The sequence below is a fragment of the Melospiza melodia genome, chromosome 6 (assembly GCF_035770615.1).
Source record: "Melospiza melodia melodia isolate bMelMel2 chromosome 6, bMelMel2.pri, whole genome shotgun sequence".
NCBI lineage: Eukaryota > Metazoa > Chordata > Aves > Passeriformes > Passerellidae > Melospiza > Melospiza melodia.
The window spans coordinates 54,943,717-54,955,178 of NC_086199.1; the positions used below are offsets into that span (position 1 = coordinate 54,943,717).

An 11,462-nucleotide genomic window follows, 5' to 3' on the forward strand; every position below is an offset into this window, starting at 1 on the left:
ACAGAGCCCTTTGCCTGCTGCTGCCCCACAGGGAACAGGTGAGTGGAATGTTTGCCTTCCTCACTACCCCACCTTCCTCTCCTGCAGCAGCTGCTCTGTTCCTGACACCCGCTCTGGGTGATCAGTGCCCTCCACAGCTCCCCCCTCCTCTGTCCTGTACTTCCCTACTGCATCCCCTACAGAACAACCCGACACTCCAACCTCACTCCTCCCCACTGAATCCTTCCCACTGCAGGGAGCTGCTGAGGAGCCACATGGTCCATCCCTGGATTCTCCAAGCACTGACTGCCCATCCAGTCTGACCACAGCCAGGGGCCACATCCCACTGCCTGCCCAGCATCCATCCATGGAGGTGAGCACCGTGTCCCCATCTTCTGCCTCACCCACTGAAGGAGATGATCTGTGTGTGGCAGATGTCACCAGCGTGGCCATACACAGTGTGACCCTGCTCATCTGCCTCTGTGGGCTGGCTGGCAATGGGGCTGTCATCGGCCTTCTCCGACTGAAATTTCATAAATCTCGCTTCTTTGTCCTGGCTGTCATTGACTTCCTCTTCCTCCTCTTTGCGCTCCCCTCCGCCCTCCTCCTCCTGGTGGAGGACGTGTCCTGCTCTCCTATCTTGCCCCGGCTGTACCTGAATTACCTTTTACAGCTCTCAGTGGTGTCCTACTACTGGGTGCTATTCAGACTGATGCACAGCAGCAAAGTGCGGTATATGGACAAGCTCTGCTGCCTCTGCTGCCGCTGTGGCCTTCCCAAGCGCCTGGTGTGGGTCTTGGACAGTGTCCAGTACTGGGCCTTCTTTGCTCTCTTTGCTGTCATTCCTACAGTGAGATTCCTGTGCCCATCACACAGCAGGAGCACTGCCGGGCAGCTCTCATCTCCGTGCACACCATCACCCTGCTCCTCGTTGTTGCCACCCTGCTCATTTCCAACACAGTTGATTTCATTAAGGCCAAGTGGGGCTCCCAGCAGCAGCAGCCCGAGAAACGCAACATCGTTATCGTCATGATTGTGCTCCTCACTCTCCTCCTCAGCCTCTGCAATTTCCTGCAGCAGCTCGGTTACATCGCTGTGTCCTCACAAGTTGTTTTCCTACTCGCCTGCATCCACAGCAACATCAAACCCTTCATCTACTTCTTGGTGGGGAGGTGTTGCAGGCCCCGCTCCATGGGGTCCCTCTGGCTCTCTCTCCAGAGGGTCTTTGAGGAGTCAAACGGAAAAACGGCCCACAGCGATGACCCTGCCATGGACACGGGGATCTGAGCCTGCTGATCCCTTCCACTGCTCTACTGAAGGACCCCAGGAGAGCGGCTGAAGCTTTCCTTTAACCTCCTGATTAATCAATATCCACCGGACCACTCTCCCTTTATTGTTGTATTCCTGCAGGAGAAGGGAGCAGGGGCATTGCCTTGGGTGATTTTTGTGGGATGCTCTGCAGGGAGCACATTGCAGCATGGCTTTCCTCCTCCCTCCTGGATCCACATGGCTCCAAGCAGTGCAGCTGGGCTCAGTGCTGCTCCCCAGCTCTATTCCCCATGCAATGACCCTCATGGCCTCGGCCCCAGGGAATGAACTCCATCTCCTTTGCCTCAGCAGATGAGTATCCATGGTTTTTCCAGGGAGCTATTGCCTGCAAAGAATGGGACACCTTCATCCCTAGGGACACACCCATCATGGAGTGGCAGTGATTTCCCAAATCCCTGCAGGGCTGGTGCCTCTGGATGGCAGGAGAGGGGTTGGGATCACAGGGAGCATCCTTCCCCTTCTGTCCAGCAGAGCCAGCCCTGCATTCCCAGCTGATGGGAAGGGACACCAGGTAGGGCTGCAGAGCTGGGGAGGAACAGCAACATTCCCTTATCCTTTCAGTGGGAATTTGTCACATTCTTGAATTCCAGAATTAAATCCCTGTGAGTAAAGTGCAGGGTCAATAGTGAACTCCACTGATCCTTTGTGCCTCCTGTACCAGAAAGTAAACTGAATATGAAGAATATGAAAATTCCCATCACCGGGTGATTGGACCATTGAATTGCACAGAGATTATGGGCTTATGCTGTTCTTCTGCAGAATGAGGCCTTCCATCCTCTGGTTCCCCAGCATCAGTGTCCAGGGAAGCCCTTGAGCACCTCCATCCTGAACCTGGCCACCCTCAGGAGGAGCTGCACAGCCACTCTGCACAGCAGCTCCAGACACAGTCCAGCCTCTCCAGATCTTTGTCATTCTGTAACTACCCATAAATGAGAGTTGGATTTCTGGTTTCAGTTTGATTCCAGTGTGGTACAACTGACTGTAGGACACGGGGTTGTAGTTGTTATTATTGTTGAAGTTATTAAGCCTTGTGCTTGCCAGAAGGCCCTGAGGGAAAGGCAGAGCTGCAGGCTGGGCGGGTGGGAGGTGCCTGAGGGCTGAGAGGCAGTCAGGAGCGAGGGGAGAGTCAGATGGGAGTGAGATTGTGATTGGCTGGGGGAACACATGAACAGCATATGAGCAGGAAGCTGATTGGCTGGGGGAACATGCAGACAAGAGTATGAGCGGGAAGCTGATTGGATGGCAGGACATGATCATAGCAGCAATGCAGCTGAGCCAGTCAATGGGTGCCCTCCTTCTGTTAAGTTCTTTTAGGCCTCAGTTTGGTTTCCATTATGTCAGGTTGAGATTAAAGGTATAAACAGCAGTCGATTTTTACAATGAAGCAATCTCCTTTGGATGTATAAGGGAGTCCGTGTCGCTTTGTTCCAAGTGCTACAAATGGCAGACCTGAATCGGGACCTACAAAGGCGGCACAGAATGTGCTGGCCAGTCCAGTAGCAGCTTCCACTAGGTCAAGGAGCCATCCGAGAAAATCTGGGAAAAGTATTCAGTGAAGGATCCGAGAGAAGTTCGGGAAGGAACTCAGGAATTTAAAATTGCGCCAACCTCTCCTAGGGGGTGAGTAGGCCTGTGGGAGAATGTATTGGAGTGGAATATCCCTGGAACAAAGTAGGAGCTTGGGCTAGGTAAAGCGGCTCCTACATCAGCAATCGATTAATATGGCTGATGTGAAACTAAGGACCTTGCTGGACTGGGTGTCTAATCAAGTTAAAGATTTTCCCTTTAGCGGGATTAGCAACCTGGCAAGCAATACAGCAGAGACTTTTTGATATCGCCAGGTACAGCAGTGCCAAAGGTTGCGGGCACCTCGCTACATGGGGGACAATCATGGCGGCCATTAAATGAAGTCACGCGAATGTCGGCCATTTTGCAGCTTTGGACATTAATTCCCCCAAACCCTCAGTGCCACTAGAAGCCGTATATGACCCCAAGAATAATCCAAACCCTGCAGAATTGCCTTACCCTGAGATCAACCCAGGCCCTGGGGGATTGCCTTACCCCGATAAAAGTTCCTGCACGGTGGGACCCCTGTGTGCGGAACTCTCATCTCACAAGTGGGCAGCGGCTCACTTCCTGCCCTAGATGGCCATGCAGCAGTCCAGCACTGGCAAAAATGGAAGGAAGCTGCTTTGAGGAGGGTGATTTGGTGGCCTTACAGCCTGCCCAGTAATAGATGAGCTGAAGCATTGGCCGGCACATCAGGAGCTAGACTATAAAGTAATTACAGAACTGAGGGCGCTAGTAAAAGAAAGCGGCATATCCTCCCATCACGGCCTAAGCCACCTACGATCTTTCAGGACCACGTACATCCTCACTCCCCATGAAAAGCATAATGGAAAAGCATCATGAAAATGATCCTAACAGTGACTCAGTTTGCAGTCTGGCTCAGATTAGCAAGAGCTGTGTACAGCGCAGGCAGAAGCGCTGCAGGACAGAAATGCACCAGACCCTGTTGTGCAGCTGACCGGAGAGGGTCCCTCTGCAGTCTGTGCAGTGCAGGCAGGCCACTCGTGTGATGCATGTGATATCATTGCTTGCCTAGCCCTGCAGGCCCTGCGGCGACTCCCAGGGATGGGTATAGATTCTAACCTGTCTTTTGCTAAGCCTTTACAGGCTCCAGCAGAGTTATTAATGCAGTTCCTGGACAGACTACAAGACGCGCTCTCCTGGTGGGTCAACAGTGATGAGGCCAGAGTTATCCTGTTGCAGCTGCTTGCTTTTACAAATGCAAACAAAGATTGTAGAAATGCATTGCTCGCTGTTCATAACCCACATAGCAGATATGGTCAGAGCATACCAAAATGTGGGAACTGCTGCTGATAACACTAATTCTGTAGCAGCGGCTTTAACTGCACATTTCGCATTCTGGACACGCGGGCAGGGGGCTGTTTTAAATGTGGTTCGATGGGTCATTTTAAAAAGGATTGCCCTCAACAAGGGGGTGGGATAAAAATACCATCTAAAGATTGTCCAGGTGTGGAAGGAGAAAGCATTGGGCTGTTGACTGCCACTCCCAGTACCCTGTGAATTGGAATGCTACACAGCCAGGAAACTTTCAACTGGTGGCCGGTCCACGTGCCCCTGAGAATCAAAAACAATTCAAGACAAGACTTTTAGCAAGTGAGCTCCTGCCTACAACTGCAGGCACTCCCAGGCTGGATCTTGCCTTCACGAGAATCCATAACTCTAATGACATCTTTGGTACATTTAGCTCCTACATTTTGGTCTGGGGACCCCTTGGTAATAACACTCATGCTTTGTTAATAGGACATTCCTCTGCCACCAGGTTGGGACTTTTTGTACTGCCCAAAATTATTAATTCAGATTATGAGGGCAAAATACAGATTATACTATGGGCCCCCACGCCACCCTGCTTTATCCCTGCAGGTCAACGTATATCACACCTTATTCCCTTCCCCAACAAAACCCCTAGTGGCAAGGGCAAAAGTGCCACAGATAACTTCGACACCACAGGTCAGCCACAGATTTTCTGGACAAGCTCTATTAGAACAGCTCAGCCAATTCTAATTAGCCCAATGTTAGATGGCAAAAGATTTAAAGGGGTTGATGATAGGGGAGCTGATGTCTGTATCATTAAAACTAATGAATGGCCTAGTAATTGGCCCACAATCAGCTGTGCATCATCCCTGATTGGGGTGGGAGGGATGCAGCGCCCTAGACAGAGCACTCACCTTTGCCTTGTCCTTGGCTCTGATGGGCAAACTGCCTGGACTGCCCCATTCATTGCCTCTATACCACACATGTAATGGGGAAGAGATGTTCTGGGACAATTTGGAACAACCATATAAATAGACTCAGCCTCACAGCAGGGCCTTTTCATAGGGGCCATTGATCAGCCGTTCCAAAATCAAGTACTGGACACATGTAAATTCACATGGCGGACTGAAGACCCTGTGTGGGTCAAACAATGGCCCCTAGGAAAGGAACAGCTACTAAACTTAAAACAGCTTGTGGAAGAACGCTTGTCTTTAGGCCATATCAATCCATCTTCTAGCCCCTGGCACACCCATATATTCTGTGCACGTAAGCAAAATGGCAATCCACAATTATTACAGGATCTATGGGCAATAAATGGGGAACCTATGGGGGATCTGCAGCCTGGGCTTCCATCACCCACAATGATTCCCGTCAATTGGCCCTGACTAATTTTAGAGCTAAAATTCTTTTTTTTCCCCATGCCTCTACATCCTGATGATGCACCTCAGTTTGCCTTTTCCATGCCTGCCTTAAACCACCCAGAACCAATGAAGAGATTTCACTGGACTGTACTGCCACAAGGCAGGTGTTGCCAAAGGGTAGTTGATCTTGCCCTACAGCCTGTTTGTCATAAATTTCCTACTGCACCATATATCACTATATGGATGACATTTTACTCGCAGCTCATGATCAATCCATTTTATGTTCTATTCAGGTAGCTGTAATGAAGGCAATTCAAAATGCAGGACTCATCATGAGTCCCCATGGCATCCTCTAGGATGGAGAATTACTCAACAGACCATCAGCCCTCAGTCTTTAAGGCATTGTGTTAAAGATACCCTAACTTGAAATTAACTACAGAAACTGCTAGGTTCCTTTAATTGATTGTGTCCTGTTTTTGGTTTGTCTACAGAACTTTTACACCCTTTATTTAGCTTACTCAGAAGAAACCCTCAACTGTACTCACTTCGACAATTGACCCCAGAAGCTAAAACTGCCCTTGCACACTGTGCTCAAGCAATAGAAAACTGACAGAATTGGAGATGGGATCCTGACAAATCTGTGTACCTGCTATAACTCCTAGCAAATTTCAACCTTCAGCTGTTTTGTTTCCATGGTTTGTTAATGATAAAGACCCTTTGCAAGTGTTAGAATGGTTATGCTTGCCTTACACAGCAACAAAGACTGTGTGCACTGTTAATGATATGTTCTCATTCTTGGTTAAGAAAGGCAGAGAGCGACAACAAACTCTCAGTGGCCAGGATCCACATACCATCTACATACCTGCAAGGAAAGACAATGTGGCATGGCTGCTATCAGAGGACACCAGTTTTCAAACCATGCTTGCAAAATTTTTTTGGCAATTACCTATCAATTATCCTTCACATAATTTATGGACAGATATGGGAAACCTCCCCCTGTATGGAAAGCTGACACCACAGCACTGACTCCTGTCAACAGACCAACTGTTTTTACAGAGGCATCCAGCAAAACACACAAAGCTGCAGTGATTTGGCATGGAGGTGACTCTGCGCAGTGGCATAAAAGGGTATCAATGTTAAAGGATGACTCTGTGCAGATTTTAGATTTGGCTGCTATCAGATATACCTTTCACTTATTTTCACAGAAGAACAAAACATCAGAACTAATTCCTCATCTGCTGCCAATGTTGCATTCCATTTAGAATCTTCTATTTAACACATGTAAACAACATCTTTTGCTGACAGAGTTAAGAACATGGTGAACTTTGATTAACAGCTGGCAGCCTGATTTTTATGTGTTGCATTTTCATTCCCACTCAGGTTTACCTGGGCCTCTTGCAGAGGGTAACAACTATACCACTCCATGATCCTTGTGGGTCCCTTCCAGCTCTGGATATTTTATGGTTCTATTTTAAGATGCCTCTCTTTCATGATGGTTCCACTGGATGGTGACTCCCCTGTGTTGTCCCTGTTCCCTGGCTCTGGTACATCCTCAAAAGCCCTCTGGAAGGCAACACTAACAGAGGGGGTGAATTCCTTGGCACAGCTCCCAGCCAGGAAGTCAGTCAGAGGGTGGGCACTGCTGTTGGCCAAAGGGGCCAGAGCACAGCCCCATTCCCACCATCCCACACAGGCACAGCAGCAGCAGCAGCAGCAGCAGCAGCAGTGGGACAGGCACTTTGCTCCACTGCCTGCTGTCACACTGGCTCCAGTTGTCGTGGCTCTCCTCATTCCAGCTCCCCTGGGATGCCTTCCCACCGGGCTGGCTCCAGCAGGCAGGGCTGGTGTGGGATCTCAGCACCTCAGGACTGAGGTGCAGAGTGGCTGAGACTACTCTTGGGGTGCTCGGGAGTCTTGGAATGTTGCTAGAAGTGTCTAGTAGCAAGACTTTGATCTTACACAGAAGACGACACTTGTATGAAGATGGGAAGATTTCACTGGGGTGAATGGTGAAGAGATAAATTAATTAGAGTATAAAATACAGAGTTTAAGATTTCTGTACAGGGGAGTCTAAAGAAGTAAGATGGAGGAATTGGGGCGTGTTTTGTTCTTCTTCTTCTTGGTTTCTATCTTCTGTGGTGATGTTGGCACTTTGAGATTGGTTATTGCTAGAAGTGCACTAGTTAATAAGGGTAGAAGGTATTGGAGAAAAATTATAAATATTGTACACGTAACTTCGAATATAAAGATAAGTGACTGCCCTAGGGGCTCGCAGTGTGCCCATGGCTGGCTTGCTGTGCAGACCTCTGTTAGGCTGAAAGAAAATCTTTTAGATAAACAATTAATAAACACCGAGACCGAGAAAAGATCTGAAGTCTCTCCTCGTCCTTTGAAGCGCCAGACTGTCCAAGGCCACTCTGGGCCTTTCCAGGCCACCTAAACAGCCAAGAAACCGACAGGCTGGCTCCCTCCGTGCCAGGGGACAAAGTGCTCATGGTGACACCTCTGCTGCTTCTCCTGCCCTCACACAGCTGCAGGGGTGACAAACAGACACACCAGAGCAACGCTGCTGTCCCCCAAACGTGGCTTTTCCCATCTTTTCCCACCCACAGCTTCCATGTGGAGCAGCACAGGGAGGGGTGAGGGACAGGACAGATGGCAAGGAGGATGTGGGAGATTGGTCCTGTGTGCCTGGCACAAAAGCCAGGGAGATACATCCTTCCTGGCTGTGGAAATGACACAGCTGGACCAGAAAAGGAATTGAAAAAGGAGAGGATTGCCCATGAAGGTGTCAGAGAGCAAATGGCATTGGGATGGATCTGAGCTGAACTCTCAGGTGTCAGTTGATATCACTGAGCTGCTGGATTCCTTCAGCAGGACATTCATTTCAATATTCCCTCCCTTTTCCCACAGTGTTTATAGGTTTGAATTCCCTACAGACCTCAGTTCTGCCCCCAAAATCAATAACCAGGTTCCACCCAATGAGGGGGCCCTGGTGAAGGTGGAAGAGAAGACTCTGAGCTGGTTTCCTCTGGCAGCCTGGAGAACTTGCCCGCAGTGCCCTGCCCTCAGCTGCCAGGCTCCAGCTGCTGTCCCTGGGCCGGGATCTGCAGGAGGTTCCCTGGAATGGTCCCTTGGGAAAGGGGAGCGCAGCCCGCGGGCTGAGCCCGAGCAGCGTCCGGCGCGGGCTCTGTCCCAGCTCCTGCCACAGCCCCTGCTCTCCGTGCTGCCTCGTGTTCTCCAGGGCTCTCACACACAGGCAGCTGCCTCAGAGCCTGCCACGGGCTCAGGGCTCTGCTCCTCAGCTGCTCTGCACTCTGCCCGGGAAATGAGCAACGGGAGAGAGCCTCAGCAACCACACCTGTGCCCAGAGCACTTGGGCTCCATCTCCACTTGTATTATATTTTATAGCAACCTCAATCCTTAAATTTTATCTTTTGAACAGCCTGAACTTACCCTCTCTCGTTCTTGAGGTGGATCCTAAGGACTCTGCACTACAAATTTCCTGTTAAACTTCGATTTCTGATTCAAATCTAGTTTTCCCCCTTGTATACTGCAATTTCAGAGGTTTTTCACCTTCACCATACAGTTTCCTAGAAGATTAATGCAATAATAAATTCTCTGTGCAAGCTGGAGCACTGGCACACAGCATGGGGATGATTTAGGATGTCAGCAATGGCATTTCTCCCGAGAAGAGGCAAATCCACGCTGCTGTCTTGGCTTTAATCCTTAGAAAGTTGCAGTTTTCATTTGAGTCCTCTTCCACAATCTCTTGGCAATCAGTCAGCAGACTACAGTGAATTAGAAGGAATTCCTAAAAAGCTGAGGCTACCCAGGCTGACATGTGCCTCAGGGATCTGGGATGCTCCTCCTGGAAACTGCTGGTCCTGGGACCAGAACTGTCACCTCTGTTCCCTGCTGACACCGTGTTGGTGTCCCCAGCTATGGAATCTCACATCCCCTCACCAGCCCAGTCCTTTCAAGGGCAAACACTTCATGATCCAGGATCTGATGGGGCTCCAGGACAGTTGGAGAGGGACTTTGGACAAGGGCATGGAGTGACAGGACAAGGGGGAATGGCTTCCCACTGACAGAGGGTGGGGTCAGATTGGATATTGGGAAGAAATCCTTCCCTGTGAGGGTGCTGAGGCCCTGGCACAGGCTGCCCAGAGGGATGGGGTCAGGTAAAAACAAACACAAGTGCAGCCAAGTCTGAGGCCTGAGGAGGATAAGCCCCAATGAAGGGCTGGAAAGGGAATCACAGCAGCCCAAACCTGGTCTCTAATAGCTTTCATTGCATCATCAAGGGGATTGGCAGTAATCAGGGTGGGCTCTAAGTGCCAATGACCTGGCTGCAAGCAACTGAGTGCTGTCCTTCCCTTGGGCTCTGTGAGCCTGGGGGACAATAACAAAAATGTGAATTCTTTTCTCAATTGTGCTCCTTTGGGCCCAGGGCAGGCTTTAGCAATGATTCTGGAGCTATTTCCAGAATGGGAGTTGTTTCTGACAAGCAAACAGATAATTCAACATCACTGCCAGCATTCCAGTGCCACCAGTAACACTCTGGAGCTGGAGGGATAATGATTCCTATGGGAAGAGAAACAAGAAATGGTAGTAATTCTTGGGAGGGAGAAGGCAGTTGGAGAAAGGGACGTCCTGCAGGGAAGGAGTGTTTGTAATCAGAAGAAAATCAGGAGCCATTTGCAAAATTCTTCACGTGGACTTTTGACAAAAGCCAATTACTTTGTAGCAAAGAAATAAAAATTCAAGATAAACAGCTCCAAGGGAGTGGAGCTCTGAGGTACCCAATGTTGTAAAACCCCTTCTGTCTGCCCTGTGACCCCACCGAGCCTTGGGGAGCAGCACCACGAGAGGGAACAGGGAGAAACCAGCAGGGCAGGAATGGGGAGCTCCTGGTGATCTGGGCACTTTCTCCTTCATGTCCCTGACCTGGCAGGAGCCGCTTTAGGACATGGATCCCAAAGGAGCAAGAGGGACCAGGAAGCGCTGCTGATCTGCACAGAGCCCTTTGCCTGCTGCTGCCCCACAGGGAACAGGTCAGTGGAATGTTTGCCTTCCTCCCTACCCCACCTTTCTCTCCTGCAGCAGCTGCTCTGTTCCTGCCACCCTCTCCCGGTGACTGCAGGGCCCTCCACAGCTCCTCTCTCTTCTCCTGTGCATCCCATCTGTATCCTAATACTGAAATGGGCCAGAACAAACTTTCTGACACAATGCAAAGCATGAGGAAGCAGGAATTCTCGACCTGCATAGGACACAGAGGGATCTATTCTTGTGTTGTGTATATGGTGGGACTTTACAACTTGGTATTTATCCATTAGAACCACATGTAGGCATTAAAAAGTATTTCTTTTCTAATACAAAACCACCATTTTCTAGAACTCATTTCCATGCATCCAACTCATCCTGGAAGTCCTTTTATAATCCTGGAGGTTTTTGAAGAGGGGTGTCTCTGGGGGTCATATTCAATGAATGCTGCCATATTAAAGGTGCCCTTGCCTTGAACTTTGGCCAAGCAGTGTTGTTTCTTGTTCCAGAATTGGCCCAATTACCTCCTTATCTTGCAGGCCTCCTTATCTGCTTCTACACTGGCAGCTCCAGCCACATTTATCATCTCGTGTGCCAGTCTTTACATCCTTTTATTATTTGGCCACTTTACTTTTGGACAACTTCAGAAGAACTGAAAATGTTTATTCTTTATGTTATTTATCAGCCTCCTGCTAACCAGCCCAACCCTCCCACCTCCCTCTCCCACTCCACAATTTCCACTGCCCTCCTGCCCTGCACATCTCACTCCTCCCCACTGAACCCTTCCCACTGCAGGGAGCTGCTGAGGAGCCACATGGTCCATCCCTGGATTCTCCAAGCACTGACTGCCCAGCCACTCTGACCACAGCCTGGGGCCACATCCCACTGCATGCCCAGCATCCATCC

At 49.8% G+C, this 11,462-nt stretch overlaps 1 protein-coding gene across 1 annotated transcript; it reads left to right on the forward strand.

The window, feature by feature from the left end:
• Window positions 1–346: 346 nt before the first annotated feature.
• Window positions 347–1,563, forward strand: LOC134419814 (mas-related G-protein coupled receptor member H-like). The gene is given in 2 exon segments (XM_063159420.1): window positions 347–848; window positions 851–1,563. Coding segments are annotated over 2 exon segments (918 nt in total). The 3' UTR covers window positions 1,267–1,563.
• The last annotated feature ends 9,899 nt before the right edge of the window (window positions 1,564–11,462 follow it).